Below are 17,834 nucleotides of genomic sequence, written 5' to 3' on the forward strand. Positions count from 1 at the left end.
CCGGGATGATGGTGGGGCGGGAGAGGGAAGCCGTGTTCGCGGGGGCGCGGCGGGCGCTCGGTCGGTGCCGGTGCCGGTACCGGTACCGGAGCGGGTCCGGGGCCCGCGGGCTCGCTCTGCCCTAGGGGAGGCGGGTGGAGAGGCCTGGGGGTCCTTCCGCGCCTCAGCTCTGGCCTTGCGCCTGCCCGGGGCGCAGCGCTGAGGCCTGGCCCGCCCTCGCACCCCGCTCTGAGGCCGGAGGCGGGCCTGGTGCCTCCCCTCCTGCCGGCGGGGCCTCCCCGGGTGCCTGCCAGCCTTCGCCGCTCCCTTTGTGTTTCAGGCAGGGCCATGGCAGAGACTGGCGGTCCCATACAGCTGCTGGAGGTGTGCGGGCAGAGGCTCTCGCGGTTCCTCCATGATGCCGAGCACAAGCACTTGGCCTGGCTGCGGGAGGTGGAGGAGCAGGGCATGAGGATGCTGGATAGGTAGGGGCTGCCCTCAGGGGGACCTCTCCATCCCCCAGGGAGCTGGCTGGTCTCAAAATGCCTCCAGCCCCTGTGAGCCTAAGGCCGGGTGAGCTCCCAGCTGCTTGGGGGCCAGGCCCGGTGCCAGGCCTGGTGGGACTTGGGTTTTGCAGCTGTGTGACTGTGATTTGATGTAGCTGTGGCTTTGGCAGCTCCATTTGGGCCTTGGTGCCAGGTGGCTGGCATGCTTCACTCCCTTGTTTCTCACCGAGCACTCATCCTTTTCATTGAGCAACCCTTGTTTTGTGGGTAGTATTGTTTTAGGCAGTGGGGGGGAAGCAATCTCTGCCTTCCACATTTGTCTGCTCAACAGCAACTTTGGGGCTGAACCTGAATTAATGCCCAAAACACCTTCACAGAGGAGGCGCCCCAAGAAAAGGCAGTCCTCCTGCCTGAAAGATGAGCATAAGGAGCCAAACAGGAGGAGGTAGGTGAGCCGGTTTGTTCTGGCTCTGCCGCACAGTGTTTAAGAATGAAACAAAATAGTAACTGTTTCCACATACACAAGAACATAAAATAGCTGCTTTATTCCCTGAGTTAGCAAATACATTTAAAAGGGCATGTCAGGATCAATCAATGTTCTGATTCTTGTGAAAGTTTGGGATAGAGTTGGCTGGCTTCCTTCACTTTAATTTTTGTTTTTTCTTTTTTCTGGTTAGAAACACAGAATAATAAATGTTCTATTTTCTTGTCTGCTTGGTTTTGGTTTTGTTTCAGCATGATTTTTGGCCTGAGGTTGCTACCAGTGTTCACTCCCTAAACCTTTGTGCTGGTGCCTGAGAGAACCTGAGAATGGAACTTGCTACCAGTGATGTGCAGAAATGGCACATCCACGGTTGTTGTTTGAACTGGCAGGCAGAAAGGCTCAAAGGGATTAGTGGTGAAACTGAAGTGGAAATTCCAAGTGATTTGCTTAGAACTGACTGTACTTGAGGTTTTTAAAACCAGTCCTAAATAGACAACAGTTGCCTGCAAACAGATGCCGAGGCAGGATGGTGTAGGGCATGATTTAATTGCATGTGTAGTCAGGGATGGCTGTGATGCTAATTAACTTCCTTGATGTCACTGCTTCATGGTAGCTGACTGTATCTGCTCTCAGCTGGTGCTCAGTGGCAAGGTGGTTAAGGTAACCTTCCCTTCAGAGAAGCATATGCTGTGAGCTCACACTGACAGTTGCTGTAGTGTGACCCAGACCTCGTCACTGGGCATGCAGTAGTAAACTGTTTATGCGTTGAGGCACTTAAATTTTGATAACCATGGTGAAAAACCCACAGAAGTTGGACAGGAAGAGGTAGAGCTAAAAGACTGTCAGAAACCAGACATGGAGGATGGAGAGAACAGCAAGAATAGTAAGGAAGCGTGGGAAGTTCATGCGTGTGTGTGGTGAAGGAGGGCAGGAGAAGAAAATGTTGCAGATCTAAACAGGAGAGCTCTTAAGACATGCTGTTAGTTTTCAGGTAGCAGCTGGATTGCTCCCCTGAAGAAGACTGGTCTTGCATGTATTTTTCCTCATTTAAACCTAGTTTTGAGAAAGATCTGCTGATGTGACAAAATGCGTGGGCAGGCGGTCATTTGTGAACAGGAAGTTCACGCTGCAGTTCAGCACGTTGTGCTCCATCCTGCAGGGTCAGGCCATTGTTTTCCTTGCTCTGTTTTTCTCAGTGTGTATTTTAAAACCCATTTCTTAGTGTATTGTTAGTTACACATTTCCCAAATAGTAGTCTTTTTTGCTAATTCTAGCAAAAAGTCCCCGTTCTTGCTAGACATCAGAATGAGAAATTAAGAGAACAAGGCTGGAAGGAGGGCAGAGGGTATCAACTTGGAATACTGGCACTAGGACAAGTCACTGCTTGCTGGTGGTCATGCACCAGGGGCTGTAAAACCTTGTTCTTACACCGCGGTGGGTTTTCTTAGCTGCCTTTAGCTGTTGCGCGCTTCCATGTTAGCTTTCCATTTCATCTTTGTCTCCAATCTCCACCCTTTACCTGGCTACCTCTGGGTCACTTTGGCATCGGAAGCTGCCTTTCTTTGGACAACCAAAGTTGTCCTTTGGTTTTGGATTCGTCCACCTCAACTTGCTGATCAAGTGCGTGGCTCCATCCTCTCATGCCAGGTTACCTAATGCAGAAAAGAGGATTTCACTGCCAGAGTTCTGCAAGCCTCTGCATAGTGGGTCAGGTTTAACTGAAGCAATAGAGCTAGACACAGTTACTGTACCGGATAATCTTTCTCTTAAATAACAGTAATTCAAAGAATTTGTGAGTCCTAACTGTACAGGTATTTTTTTGTTGCCTTCCTCAGGATTATGCTGTCAGGTACCATGTGTGTGGTGGCATTGCTGTGTTTCCCAGCCTGTTCACAAACTCTGTGTTTAGAGCTGTGGATGTTTTTCAGTGCTTGGGTCTCTGCCTCCCCAGTGCTCAGGATGTGTTTTATCTGAGTAGCCTGCCAGAGAGCAGCAGAGCCTTCTGTTTCTAGCTGGGATCTTGTACATCTCTACAGGGGAGACTTCGATATGGAGTTGATCATGGGAGACTGCAATATCTTCGATCCAAAATCCCTCCCTGTGTGGATGTCTGTACTTTGCTCAAGGCAGACTAGAGTTGGTTGTACCAGTATGACTTTACTGTCCCCTGGTGTCAGCTCTGCCTGGGGCTGTGGGTTACTGTCTGCAAACAGCAACGAGTGTCCTGGTACCTCAGCTGCTGCAGTTTGTGTCCATACAATACAACCTTTATTTGTGAGTCAACCCAGTATGCCAGGCTGATAGCTGGGAGGGTTGCAGTGGGGGGTATGTGCCCTGCATTCCTGCCTATTGTAGAGAGTGATAACATCCAGCAAAAAAACATCCTGCAGCAGCAGAGAGCAGTAAGCAGTAATTTCTAAATTGTTCCAGCTAAATCTGCCAGAGCGCATCTGCGAGCTTGCAAGGTTCAGCTCCTGCATTTCAGCAGTGATAAGAGTTGGGTTGCAAGGGGGACTGGTGGAGGGAAGAAGCCTGCAGGTTCACTTCAAAAGTTGTTGTCTGCTTTTTTTTCCTCTAAAAATCATTTGGGAGTGGGAGACTTCCTCATCACTTCATTTAAAATTGCTTTTATTTAAGGTTGTCCAGAAGGAGAAGCAGCATCAAGCCAAGTTCCCAAAGGCGCTACAGCAAAGAGCAACCCCGGAACCCTGGCTGTCAGGGGGGAGACGTGTCTATGCCCAACTGTGCGGTGAGGTCTCAGGCCAGTGTTGAAACCAAGCTCCCAGCACTGACTGGGAAATGGCCGGCAGAAGCACAAGGTCCTGTGGCGAAGACGGATTGTCAGGACTGCCCTCAGGGTGCCGATAGCAGTGATGCAGCCTGTAAGGCTGTTACAGGGGAGCAGCTGCCCAAGGGGGGTGCAGCCACTGAGCTGCATGATGTGTCTTCTGTCGCTGTGATCCCTGCTGGCCAGACAGCAAGGGAGGGGGAGGAGGCCCCCAAGAGAAGAGCAAGTACATCCACTCCCAAGGCTGCTAGAGGTGGAGATCCTGCCATGCTCCAAGGAGATCAGTGTCCTCAAGGCCTTGAAAAGGTGCTTTTCCAGGACTCTGACAGCAAAATGACTACAGTGAGATCCAAAACGCGCCGTTGCTCTGGACGCCGAAGCTTTGTGGGTGGCCCCCACAAGAGCCGTAGGGCCTCCTTGGCAGAAAAATATTCACTGGCCAGCAAAAGAGAGAGCATGATCCGGAGGTCTATCAGCAGGGCCATTTCGAAGAAGGCAGCAGCGCGAGAATCATCCTCTGCCTCCAGCAGAGTGAGCTGTAAGTTTCTTTCAGTTGTCGAGTGCATTCATTTGGCTAAATCATCTTCTTGGCTTTGGTTTGGGGAGTAAGTAGCTGTGGAGCTGCTCATCTGTATTAACTCTGCCTCTGACTCCTCTTAGTCTCCTTGTCGATGGGCCTTGTGGCTTCCACCCATTTGGGGACCAATCTTCGGGTCCTCATCTGCTGTCGGACCAAGTCTCAGGCCACGTTTTGCTGCAGCAGGTGAAGGAAGTGTCTGCTGGGGCATAGGCACGGGGATTGGAGGTTGGGTTACATAGGTTGTGGATGGGCTAAAAAAAGAAAGAGTGAAAAGGAAAATGCGGTCTGGCTGGTTCTAGCCATGGGTGCGGTTTGGCCGATCAGAAGAGGCTGTCGTGTTCCCTGGGGAGGGGCTTTAAGTTGTGTGTATCCAAAACTCTCCAAAAAATCTATAGGAACTGAATGTCTCCACCCCCTGAAATTTGGCCGAAACTGGCAGAGGAACTTAAATGCTTTTTGGGTGAAGATAGAGTGGATGGATTGAGAATCAAATAGCACAGTCATTGGAGGAAACAAGATTCAGAAATCCAGGCTATTCCTGGTAGCACTAAACTCTTCATATCCTCTGTTCTCACTACTCCTGGGAAGGTTTTGCTATTTGGACTTTCTAAAAATCATTGCTTCTGAAGTCAGATTGGCTTCTAATAAAGCACCGAGGCCTTTGGTATTTAGTTTTGTCAGCTTTGAGTCACGCTGTAGCTAGGCATTTGTTATAACACTTTCAGCTAAGTGGTGTTATGGGGGGAATGAAATCAGCCTAAATCCAGCAAATCTCTGCATAAAACCATGTAGGGAGGCAGGAGCTGAAGTCAATTGACTGGGAAATGCTATCTCTGACACAGGCAAGAGCATGTTTGTGCAGCTGGAGCAGTCTGCAGGCAGAGGAGCTGCTGCTTCAGTTCTCTGCCTTCCCAGCCTACACCAGTTTGTCAGTGACACTTGAGGGAGGTGGTAGTGCTGGTGTGGAAAGCTGAGATGAGCAGTCGGCGTGTTCCCTGGGAGGAAAACCTGCACAGAGACCTGAGCTCTACCACACACACATTGCTGCTGTTGGGAAGCCTCAGAATGAAATCCCCAAGCTAGCTTATGTTTTTTCTCCTCCAGGTCAAAGCTCTTTGGAGGTTTTTGTGGAAGAAGATGTGACCAGCAGCATGAGGTGAGGCTACCATGTAAAGCAGGTGGGAGGAAACCCCAGAAAACCCTGCAAGGAAGCTATATGGGTCACTTTTGTCTTAGAGATATAGGACTGGTTTTGTAACAGACTGTTTAGGTGATGATGTCACCTGGGGCTGGTTGATACTTCAAAGTTTATGCTGTTCAGGCACAGCCCTTTCTTTTCAGAAGTATGTTCAGGGTACAGTGAGGTTAAGCACTGCATTGGGGGGGTGTCCAGCCTATGCCATAAGGCTTGAGAGGCTGCCAGCCATTGCTCTGCCTGGTGTTGGCTGACATCATGTCAATTATGTCCTGGGACTCCTGGCTGTAACCAGCCTCCAAATGCCTGGTGGTGCTGGAGGTGTCAGCTGTGGTCTGACCTAAAAGGTGGACAGGTAAGACTCAGCCTAAGGCTCACAGAGCTTCCTCTTTACCTGCTGCGTGGAAGTTCTGCAGAAGGGGACGAAGTTTGTCAGTGTGTTGTTCAGTAATGCAATGGAATGGTCTATTGGAAGAATTTACAGCTCCGCCTCTGTGTGTCCTGGCTAAAACAGGCTTGTGCCTCTGGATGAGCTTAGATTTATCTGCACTTCCCTTGGGGTCCCATATGCTGGCTCCATCATACTTTTATCACCTGTAACTCACCCTTCAGGGAGTGGAAATAATTAAAATAGCTTTTCTTTAACAGACCTGGACTGGAACTGAATCCCCCAAGTGAAAAGGTAAGTTCTAAAGAACAACCTACAAACTATCTGTCCAGACATCTTCTTGCCTGAATTGATACCTTTTGCTGAATGTTGCCACTGGAAGCCGGGAATGTGGCCAAGGATCATTCTGTCACATCCCTTCCAGCTCAGCGAAGGCGCTGCTGAGTTGGACAGTGCTGCCCTTCTAATGCTTAGGCAGCTAGTTAAGCCGGTTGGCTCTCTGGCTCCAGAGACATTTTGTGCCTTGATAAGGCCTCTTCAAGATGGAGTTTTTGGAGGTGCTTGGCCAGGTTCCCAGGAGTCAGCAAGCTTTTGCCTGGCAGCTGGGCATGATAATTGACTGTGTGTATTCTTAGCCTGTCTCTGTTGCATGGCTGGTTTGAGCTACAAAAATCAGGAGGGCAGTTCACATTAATGTGCTTTCCTTGGCCACTGAGGCTACGTATGCGACAAGCTAGTGTTAGCCTGCAGTGCTAGCAGGACAAAGAAACCCACCCCTTCCTTTGAGCTGGCAAAAATATCTTGTGTGGTTGTTCTGTGAATGAGCTGAGGTGAAAACTAGCCCAGCAGAGAGAGGGGTGGGCTCTGCTTCAGAACAGCTTCCTGGTGCTGTTGGGAAGCAGCAGCGGGAATGGGCAGGTGGCTCTGCTCGGGGTCGTGGTGGTGGTAGCTTAGCAGGTGGGGGAAAGCACGGCCTGTGTGCAGGCAGCTAGGATGCTGTGCTGCAGCAACTTTTTTGCTTGTCCTTCTGTGAATATACCATAATGGTACTTAAAGTGCCTAATGACCTTGTAACCTGAAACACTTTACAGGGACTTGTCTTTCAGGACTGGAGTATCTGTAGTTTGAAAATTGGTGTCTCCAAGGTGTGTAGAAGATGCCTGTCATTCTCAAGGCACTTTGACTTTGGAGTCCAGGTTCAGTAAAGCTCCTGCTCTGGTTGAGAAGTGCTGGGCAACTGTCCTTCCTGCAGAGGCTGGTGTTTCATGAGGAGACCCCTTGTTACTGAAACGAGCCAGTCGGTGTCCTTGCAGCACAGCTCTAGTTGATAGAGAAGCAGACCCTAACCTAGCAGTTGGATTGCAGTTGGAAGTGACTGGCTTTTTCAGGGCAGCAGGCCCATGGTAGCCTTGTTCTTTGGAGCAACTGTGCTAAGAGAATGCTTGTTTCCTTTTCCTGCAGACTCCTGAAGACGTCCTCATTTCAAGCAAAAATATACAAGCTGCCAGCCCTCCAGCACAGCACTTATCTCCTCCTGAGCAGCAGACAGGGAACAATGAAGGTAACTTTGAGTTGGTCTTGCTTTTCTTGCATGAAGCCCTAAAGACACACAGACCAGGAAGTCAGCATGAGGGTTTGTGGAAAATCTGGGACTTGTGTTGAAACAAAACCACCTCTGACCAGTCAAGGTAATTTTTCAGATAAGCTTTTGATCTCCTGAAGAGGTGAGACATGCAATTAGATAAGCAAGGACATCTTGTAAATGTGTCGAAGCCTTGAGACAAATGCTGTCCTGTCCAACTTCAGTCTGCATAATGAATGAGTGGGGACACTTTGAAAGGAGATTGCTCTTAGACCTGGTATCTTCCACCTAGTGTAATGTTCTTTTAAAGCACCTTGACATCCCTTTCCTCTGGGTTTACATTTTGTGAGGATTTACAGGTCCCATTTATTTATTGTGCCTCAAAGCAAGGAGAGGGATTGATTCAGGCTTTTTGTTTATCCCCTATGGGAACTGCAGGATCTGATAAGCAGCTGTAGCTGGAGTAGAGGGAAAAATAGATGGAGGCCTTTTGGTGAGACAGGTTGTGCCTGTTCAGAAGGGTCTGTACAGGATGCATACTATAGCATGCTTCACAGTGTACGTCTACAACAATGATGTTCCAGGTAGCCATCCAGCGTTCTGGTTCCTCACTTTGGTTACATGCCATGGGGCTCTGAGCACACAAGAGCTGGAGACAAGAACCGGAGCCCTGCAGGATGCCTTGCACGTGGTCCTAATTACAGGTTTCTTCACAGGAAGCTGTGTAAATCCAAACAGTGAACCCCAGAATGAGAACCAGGAACAACGCCATTGTGCCAAGTCCCAGGAGGATCCCTCATGCATCTGGTATGAGACATTTCGAAGGAGGAGGAATGAGCCAGTGGTCTGGAAGGACTCAGGCCTGGTCTTTTAAGTAATCTGTTTTAAAAAGCTTTGGGTGTTTGTTTCCCTACCTTTCCCCCCGCTTCCGATGTAGTTTTGAAATCTTCTTTGGCCAAATCCTGTCTCCTGGGAGTTCCTTGTGACTTCTTGAGCCGTGTTTGGGTCTGGGACCCAGGTCTGGCTTGGGAAGCAGACACATGACTTCATGCACAAACGAGGAAAGGTGACTAAGATAGCACAGATAACTCACAGCTTAGATGTGAGTCTGAGTGGCTCATAAGGGGGTGGTCCGGGAGTAGTTTCGGAAGGCAACGCAAGTTGGTGACAGACCTCTTTATTTTTATCTTGTGCAAGTGTCTGGAATACCTGACTTGTTTCCTCACTGCTTGTATTACTGGTGTTTCACGTGAGATTTCAGCTGCTTTTAGCCTTGGCCCTCAGTCTCCTGTCCTGATTTTTCTGGGGTGAATTTGCTGTGGGTAGTGGATGGGAAGGGGAATAACCATAACCTCTGTTCTCATGTGGATGCTTAGCACCGCGTGATGGGTCAGGATCTGCAGCCTTCCTCAGGGCTGCTACTGGATTGGACTGATTGTGCAGTGAAGCAGTTCCCCCTGTTCTTCCCTGGAATTAGGGGAGGCAAGTGCAGTCTTTTCTGACACAGGTAAATCTGCAAGCATCCAAAGTATTTATAAAGTGTGTGAAACCCTGCCAGTGAGGTGAGCTGGGCTGGCTAGTTGCAGACACGCAGGGATTATGTCTATCTTGTGCTGTTAATACCAGATAGAACAAAGATTCCTTGCTTGGTGGGACTCAAAGTGGAGAATGAGAGGGAGTGTTATGTTGTACATCACTGCTCTGGAACCTGGATATTCCCCTACCAAGTTGTCGTGTGCCTTTCCTGTCCTCATTCAGGACTGGATGGTGTGCCTGCCACAGGGCTGACTGAGTTCATGGGAGGCCCATGTCCTCTGGTAGCAGCGAGCAGGCAGAGGGAAGTGTGTAACAGCAAGTACATGCTTCTGGCAAGATTGGGGAGCGTGATGGTCACCTAATGTTCCTCTTGCTAATGCCATCAGGACAAGAAGCTGTAAACAAGCAATGGGAGTTATATGGAATGGGCAGCAGCCAGGGGGTCATACCCTTTCCCCTTGGAATGACAAGCACAAGAATTCAGCAAACCAGGCTGCACCTTCTTCCTCTCCAGCTAGCAAGGTGAGTGGGTGGCATGGCCCTTTGCCTCCCTTTCCCTGGCAGGTACTGACTTCCCTACATCTTCTCTTAGGTTGTTAGACCATTGAAAAACTTCCTGCAGGCTGTGCAGCAAAACCATCTGCTCACGAGCCCGGGGCGCACAGGACGTGGGGGTGTCATAAAGAACTTCATCAAACGCAATACTCCTACCCGACCTGATCTTAAGGTGCATCAGAGTCCCACCTTCCTTCGTGGGGCTGGAGGAGGGGATCAAGTTCGGGGGAGTGGCAGGAGGGACTGTTTACTTAGAAAAGCATAAACATATTCCTAGTTCTGTCTGCTACCATGGATCAGTGCAGGTCCTCATAGCAAACTGGCCTCACAATTCTACTTCAGCCTCCCCAGGGAAGGGACACTGGTTGGTGTCACCTTGCATCACCTGTCCACACACTGTTATTGGCCAGGGCACTTTAGCACCAATTCTCAAACCTTCCTCATATGCAGAAATATCTCAGCTGCTCTATCTGTAGTCCGCAGAAACATTTTATATTCTGGGACTGTTGAACTGTAAGAAAGTGGGAAGCTCTTATCTTTGCAGTGGGAATCTGCCCTTGTCTTGTGTAATTGGCTGCTGTGGGGCTGAAAGACAGGCAGTGTGGGGTCAGGCAATGGGTTCTCTACCACAGGCTGGTAAGGCGGTGCAGCTAAGAATGGGGGGGGTGTGCTGTGAAGGGGGGTTCTAGTGTTAATTCCAAATCCTTATTCATTTTTTTATGTCTCTTCTCTACAGGGAGACTTTGTTGTAAGTAATGACACCCTTAACTGTGGGGGCTGGACGATTGTAACAGCTGTGCTGCTTGCCACATGGGCACTGATAGCTCTTTCCCCTCACACTGGCATCCGTGCAGCTCTCTGTCCAAATAAGTAAACTGGCCACACCAGTGGTGAGGTGTCAGGATCTCTTTGCCGGTGTGTTCTGCTGGGGCTGGGAACTGCTAGGAAACCTTCTGGCCTCTAAGCAAGACTACTTGCGCTGTGCTCCTTCTCCCCCATTCTCCCAGCTGCTGGTGTAGGTAATGCTGTCCCAGGCAAGCATTTGCTACAGGTGGTCACCTACAGCAGGAGTGTGCTGTTCCTTGCCTAAACCTATTCTCTACAGCTGAAGGACTGAGGTGTTTCCCTCCTATACCTGTGACTTTTCTGCTCTTATTAGTTGAATAAGCACTATTGCCAAACCTGCATTGTTTCTTCCCTGCTATTCACTTCCCATCCGAGTGTGTGGGTGAATATGACTCTGACAGTGACTTCTTTGTTTAGCAGGCTGCCTAGCCTCTAGCTGCCTGTGCACAAGCACCCTGAGGGTAGAAACAGGCCCCAGCAATTGGTACAGTCTGAACTCATCTCCCTTTAGGAGAAGGAGCGGCAGAGACTGGAAAGCCTCAGGAAGAAGCAGGAGGCTGAGGAACAGAGGAAAAAGAAAGTGGAGGAGGAAAGGAAACGGCGGCAGGCAGAAATGAAACAGTGAGTTGGGTCCCTAACCTTCTGCTCCTTCCTGGTTCAGCACAGAATTGCCTTGGAGGCCTTTCCTGCCAGGCAGACAGCACTGCTGGACTGTGCTTTGTGCCTCCCACTTGGAAGGGGCATTTTGCAAGGTATGCTGACTGGGCACCCTGAGCCCAGCTGTTCATGGCTCATGGCAGTAAGAACTGCATTGATGCAAAGCACTGGCTAATGTCTGAAATTAATCCAGAAGTGAGCTGAGGCTAAGCTCAGCCAAAGCAAGTCAAGCAAAATAACTGTTTTCCCCAATTACCGTGACAAGTCCCGGTTTCCCCATCGTCCTCTGTACTAGAGCAGACAAAGCTAACAAGCCTCTCTTGCACACACACTGCCCAGGAAGAGGGAAGAGCGTCTGAGGAAGGCACTGCAGGCTCGGGAGCGGGTGGAACAAATGGAAGAAGAAAAAAAAAGGCGGATGGAGCAGAAGATTTTACAGAATGAAGAGAAGGTAAGAAGTCTGACCGAGCTTTGGACCACTCAGTACAGTGACATTATCTCGGTGAGCTGTGAGACCAGGAGGGGGAGGGTGCAACAGGCCGCTGGCATGATATGTGCAAGCACAGGGTTGCTGCTGATGGTGACTAATCGGGTGGTGGGTAAGTCTGCATCAGAGACATTGAAATTCTCTAACAAGAGGAGGCTTTTGTTCTCCATACCTCCGCAGCGGTTCTAAACATTCCTGTTCTGACATGCAGTGTTTATGGTGCCTTGCATTTAAGGAATGTGGCAGCACCCCTTGACTGTCCTGTGAACAGGCTCTGCAGATGAGACAGCCTTACTCAGCTTACAGTGTACCCCGAGTGAGCTGTTTGCACAAAACATTACAGACAGTGAAGCCATGGTGCTTGCAGGGGGTTGCAAAGATGTGGTGGGAAAGAATAGCTACCAAGCATGCAAGAGATGCTTGTGACTAGCCTTGGCTGTGTGTGTATTTGTATCGTGTTTGTTTTTTAAAGCCTTGTCTGGCCCTCTTTTGAGGACAGGTAGAAGACAAAGAGCATGCTAGGGTGGGTTGTTGATGGCTGCGTGCAGACAGTGTTGCTGCTTTTGTACAACCATGCAGGTTCTGCAGGATTGAGGGATGCTGTGCCTCACTGACCCAGAGCCCTAGCAGCATTTGGGAGAAGGATGGTTGCTCATTTTGGGGAGTGGACTAAAGTGACCTTTGGAAGGGGTCAGCCACAGAAAACATAGGAATCATGTTCCTTTCAGCCTTTCCCAAAACCTGAGCAGCCAAAAGTACACCCAGCCCTGACTAGTCTGCTGCTGCAGACACACTAGTGCTTTTACTGGGACAGACAGCTCAGGTGAGGAGTCCGTGTCTCTGGGGCTCAGTCAGCTTTCACATCCCCAGTTCATTCTGCAGTTCAGTTAGTCGACAGCAGCACTGCAGGCAAAGCAGAAACCAGATGCTACATCCCCTTGTTCAGTAGAGAACTACTTACAAGATGGAGGCATCTATTTTGGGGTTGTGTAATGGTCTCTGTGCTCCTTTCTCCTGTCACTCCATGCAATGGGTGTCTCTTCACATGGCCTGTAGTAAGTGGTGGACTTGCTGCATGAGGTTGGTGCTAAATCCAATGCATATGTGCCACTGGCTGGGTATTGGGACCTGGAATATCACAGGCTTCAGACTTCAGAAGCAGTCCCTGTCTTCCATTTGGACAAGGCTATGAGGTGTGTCCTCGGGGGCGGTGGAGCAGACGTGTGGCTTTCTCAGGTGCGCCTCTCACAAGTGCGGGAAGAGAAAGTGGCAGAGGAGTGGAGCAAGAAAAAACTGTTGAAGAAGCATGGGGAAGCTGATGCAAGGAAGCAGAAAGTGCCGAGTGTGGTAAGAGCAACTCTAGGTCCCTCCTGCATGTGGAAAAGGAAAGGAGTAGCAGGGAACCCATGCACTGTTCTGAATGGTGGGAGAGGGAAAGGTTACTGCCTCTCCTGCTGCAGGGATTTTAGGGTCCATGCTGCAAGATTTCTGTCTAGACAGTTGATGTTGGGTTTGAACCCAAGGGTACCTGTGGGGACAGAAGGGAGAGACTGCCCAACTGGTAGGCAGGCCATGGAAGGTCAGAATGAGGTGTAACTAGCACAGGTTGTGTAAAAGCATTCACTTCATATCCTCCCATCTTTCCCCACTTGAGCTGGAGGGTTACAAGGGTTTTCTTCTTTCTTCTTCAGGAGGAAGATGAATTTGAGCAGCAAAAACCACTGCAGAAAAGGAAAGAGGATGAAGTGAAAGAAAAAGGGAGGAAAGTCTTGGAACTGAAAAATCTTGTAGGGCAGCAACAGGTGGAACAAGTGAAGGAGAGGTATTAGCTTGTTTCTGTCCTGGAGGAGGGGACTTGGCAACAGGCATGGTGAAGCAGTAAACATAAATAGTATTGCTGAAATTGGGAGACTGGTGTGAATGTCAGGCTGTCCCAAGGTTTGGGGTGCTGAAGCAAGAGGCTATAAGAACACTTGGGAGGGTAGGCAGACATGCTTTCCTCTATAACTAAATTATAGGGTTTTTTCCCCAGGGATCACAGACAGCAAGGGAAAGAGAAGGCCCCCCAACCACAGCTGGAGTCAGCACTGTTCACTGAGAAGAACATAAAGGTGGGGAGTTGAAGTGGTCTTGGAACAACTTCTCTGTTGTAAACTAGGAAGGCATAGGATACACAGACTTATTTTAAGATCAGACTTGTTTTCCAAGTGCTGTGTTGCTATTTAAGGTTTTCACATTCACTATTATGTTTAGAGGAACAAATATAGTGAAACTGATGATAAGCCAAACATGTTATTGTAAGGAGTTGGGGTTTGTGCAAGAATAAACCAACTCTGTTGATAAAGTTGGGGTTGAGTCTTTTCTTGTTAACAGGTGAGCCTTCTCAGCCCCATCACAAGATGGATGGCAGCCATACAATGGCACTTTGAAGAACACCTCCAAATAGCATTCACTGATACTGAATATGAAAATATTCAGCAAGAGATTTTTTTTTTTCCCTACTACATTCACTCAGTGTATTTGGAGGATGTGATCCCCATAACAAACTTCAGGTATCATGGCTTCATGTAACTTCATTTGCACTTACACAAAGAATGTTATGGCTTAAAGTCAAGGCTGGTTGTCTCAAAATATCACAGTAACATTTTCTTTCTGCTCTCTTTCTACCCTTAACATCACTCTCTCTTCTGCTTTCTTCATTAGTAAAAAATCAACCCCTCAAATGCTACTCCTCTTAAGGATAAATTCCTCCTTCTGTATTTGCTCTTGCTGCTCTTACCAGGTCCATGACATTCAAACTCCTATTTGTGCTATATAATTTTAATTAAGGTCTAAATTCTTCATATGTTGCCAGCAACTGGGCTGGAGTGAGCCATAGCAAAGCTCCTCCAGATAGGAGAGAAGTTGAATATAATTCAAAGTGCCTGCAGCTCTTGCCCTCCTATTAGCTCTTCCCTACTGAGTAGTATGGGAGAAGAAACTCCTGGAAAAAGTGGGTTTGGTTGAAAAGGAGCTTAAGCAGTGAAATTTTTTTCTCTTTATTAGGAGGAAGAGAGCCCAAAAGAGCTGCACCAGCTGCCTGGGCAGGAGAAGAGAGCCAAGCAACCAGAATCCATTGCCATGGCTTCTAATCCCTGGCTCAAAGCGGTAAAGGTGAGCATGGGCTGTAGAGACCTTGTTGATCTGGATCTGAGCAAAGACAGGAGTTGCTTTATCTTTGAGTCTTGGGGTTGGTTTTTCTTCTGCAGACGAAGACACGGAGGGACTGAGGATTTTTTTGCAAGGGCCTCAGAAAATATGGCTCAGTTCCAGAGATGGTCTGGTAGTTTTGCTTGGGTGAACATGAATGAAGAATGACTTAATTCTTGCATCTTAACAGAAGGAAGATGGTCTGCAGGAGCCCCAGCAGCAGCTGGGAGAGGAGAAAAAAATCAAGCGACCAGAAGCATTGACTGCTGCCTCTGGCACATGGCTGAGCAAAACTGTAAAGGTGAATCCTGGTTCCAGCAGAGCTTGCAAATAAAATGAGTTGGTGGTGTCTAATCGGCTCCTGTGGTTTGGAGCCAGCCTGCAGATTTATTATCTATCAGTGGTGGAGCAGGAAATTAAATCCTCAAGTGTAGGCTGTTGGGGTTTAACAGGCATCTGTGCAGAGGATGGGGATGTCTGCCTTGGGTGCTTGGCTGAGAGCTCAGCACAGGGGCAACCTGCCGGAAAACCAAGTGTTTTATCTTGGAAAAGATGTTGGAAATGGCCACAGGATGGCAGCACGTCACGAGGCGTCAGTGTCGCTGCAGCCCGGCCCGCTGTCAGGCGGTTTGCTCTCCAGAAGCCTGTTTGAGCTGGAGCTGCTTGAACCTGGCAACTGAAGAGGTGGAAAGCTGCTCAAAGAGTCGGACTGGAGTACTGCCTCTGCCGGTAAACTCTCTTGTCTTGCGGCTGACTGGCTCCTCTTCTGCTCAACTTCTTCGTGTTGCGACTCATGTCAGAGCTCTGGAGAATGAAAACCAGATCTGCTGTGAAAACTGTGAAGGGGTTTGAGTGGTAGAGCCATGTGTGCAAAAGCCAAGTCCTTAGACATACATGGTATGTTCTTCTAAGGCCTTTCTACAAAAAACAGGAGGGAAACAGGGTTAAAAGTAGTTATCAAGTCACTGAGCACAGTGGCAGTTTGTGCATTTGTACAGACATGTATATACTTCTGCATTTCCTTAAGGCAGAGTCCTGCAGAATTAGGGTTTCCTTCCTGGTTTATTCTCTGGTCAGCACCTCTAGGCACTCCTGTACTACATATGACTGTCAGGTCTGCTAGTCATCCCAGTTCCTCACCCCAAAGTCAGGAGGTATCTCTGAGCTTTGGCTTGTGCTATTCCGACCTGCAGCTTCAATGTGAAACGGAGCCCTGGCTTTTTCCTGGCCAGGTACTGGCAGGCTCTTCCTGGCAGCTTGGAAGCTGCAGGATAGGCAAGCAGCTGTTTCAGCTCTGTGGTTTGCAGTCCCTGCTGCAGTACACAGTCCCATGCTACAGCCTGGCTTTCAGCGGGCCATGGTTTCAAAGCAAAGTCCAGTAAAAAAAAAAGCCAAAAGGATTTGAGCACTTCTGGGTTTTACTGAAAATCTCAACCCAAGTTACTTGTCAGGTAGGAATATTATAGAGGTTCCAGTTAACATGTAGATCAAAGGCTTCCCATACACAGGTAGGTGACCATTTTGGTGCTCCTGTTTTTTGAACTAGGGATGAAAATGAGTGTGAATGATGCATCTGCTCTAGGAAGTCAGCTGTCAGGTCTTGTTTCTGGCTACCTTCCCTTTACAGTGAAGTTCCTTGCCCAGCTTGTGGCATTGGGAACTCACTCATGGCTTATGCTCAGTGTGAGGGTACTGCCTAAATACCTTAACAGCATCTTGCTGTGGGATCTAAGCTGGGACCTTAGCACAGTCTCTTTGTCTCGCTGGTGCCAGAGCTTTGAGGTGCCTGCAATGGGTCAGGCTGCATGGGTCTGGTAGTCAGCCTGCCCTGGCGAGGCAAGCTCTCCTGCCAGACTGGAAGGTTTGCTTCCTGCTCTAATCAATGCTGTCTCTGTGGTTTCAGAAATCTATCTCCACATCCTACTTAGAGCGCCCGAAGGGCACAAAGGAATCCAGATCCCCAAAGGTAAATGAAAATAACTACGGGATGGATCTGAACAGTGATGACTCCACAGATGATGAGAATGAACCTCGGAAGCCTGTCCCTGCCTGGGCTGATGGTAGGTGCCAAGTTTGGTTCGGATTCCTTTAATTCCTTCCCTGGGAAGCTGGAGCTTTCCAGATTCACATGGTGCAATCTCGGCTTCTCCAAAGTGCAGTCCAGGAGTGTGTGAGACTTCAGCAGTGCTGGCAGCTGCTGGCTCTGAGTGGTGAGGGGGACTGGAGCTGCTTTCCTGCAAGTGCTGTTATGCTGAAGTTAAACCAAAGTCCTCCATGCATGTGTTTGGATCTGAGGGTGTGAAACGAATGGTGGGGGCTCGCTAGTGATGAGGCAGCCTGTCCTCCTGAGAGAAACCAAGGTGTGGTGGGTTTGGGATATGTCTAGTGTGCTGAGTAACTTGAAACAAGCACTGCTGGCAACCTGAAGATAAGTGTGGGGTTCAAAGCTTTGCAATGAACAGGAAAACTGGTAATCACACTCACCGTACAGTAATAGTTTTTCAGGTGTGAAAGAATAGTAGCTGTCCTGCAGGCTCTAAGGGAAAGGGCACCTTAAACAGAGCACTGAAAACTTATTTATGAGTCTGCTTCTCTGATATGGTTGTTTCCACAGGGTCTCAGCTTAATCAAGCCATTTTACATCAATACTATCACCCAGTGAATGTTGACCAACTCTTTGGGCTAATTCCAAGCCCTAAGCTGGAAGATATTTTTGGCAAGAGCAAACCTCGATACTTCAAGCGCACAAGCTCAGCAGTTTGGCATTCCCCGCCTGGGACCAAATCTACCTGTGGCCCATCTTGCAACTTCAAAAACTGAGAAAATGCAAAGAAATGTGTTTTATGACAATATGGTGTATCAGTTTGTTTTCTTAGCATGCAGTGTATTTACAATTTTAAGCTTTTTTTTTTGTACAAAAATTAATAATATTGAATAAAATCCTGTTGCAATAAACACTCTGTCAGTGTTTGTCTCTCTCCTTTCCCCCACCATGGTGGGATGATGCTTCTGGATGGCTGATTTGAGGTCGATGGCTGTGGTTTCTGCAAGTGAAAATGCAG

General features: G+C 48.7%; 1 protein-coding gene across 4 annotated transcripts; it reads left to right on the forward strand.

The window, feature by feature from the left end:
- Positions 1 to 85: 85 nt before the first annotated feature.
- LOC128152888 (inner centromere protein A-like) lies at positions 86 to 17,727 on the forward strand. Of its 4 annotated transcripts, none has more exons than XR_008238784.1 (19): positions 86 to 464; positions 817 to 930; positions 3,607 to 4,295; positions 5,442 to 5,493; positions 6,181 to 6,214; positions 7,382 to 7,481; positions 8,219 to 8,309; positions 9,425 to 9,560; positions 9,631 to 9,765; positions 10,330 to 10,341; positions 10,951 to 11,060; positions 11,436 to 11,547; positions 12,820 to 12,930; positions 13,275 to 13,405; positions 13,616 to 13,694; positions 13,957 to 14,135; positions 14,629 to 14,736; positions 14,963 to 15,073; positions 16,676 to 16,788. XR_008238784.1 is itself a non-coding variant. In XM_052811596.1 (19 exons), the coding sequence occupies exons 1-19, from the start codon at positions 328 to 330 to the stop codon at positions 17,590 to 17,592; spliced, it is 2,625 nt and encodes an 874-aa protein (XP_052667556.1). In that variant the 5' UTR covers positions 86 to 327; the 3' UTR covers positions 17,593 to 17,727. The 4 variants fall into 4 exon arrangements, 3 of the variants coding, with proteins under 3 accessions (XP_052667556.1, XP_052667558.1, XP_052667557.1); XM_052811596.1 differs by lacking the exon at positions 13,957 to 14,135 and adding an exon at positions 17,387 to 17,727 and having other exon boundaries at positions 16,676 to 16,832; XM_052811598.1 differs by lacking the exons at positions 12,820 to 12,930; positions 13,957 to 14,135 and adding an exon at positions 17,387 to 17,727 and having other exon boundaries at positions 16,676 to 16,832.
- The last annotated feature ends 107 nt before the right edge of the window (positions 17,728 to 17,834 follow it).

The sequence above is a fragment of the Harpia harpyja genome, chromosome 16 (assembly GCF_026419915.1).
Source record: "Harpia harpyja isolate bHarHar1 chromosome 16, bHarHar1 primary haplotype, whole genome shotgun sequence".
NCBI classification, from domain to species: Eukaryota; Metazoa; Chordata; class Aves; order Accipitriformes; family Accipitridae; genus Harpia; species Harpia harpyja.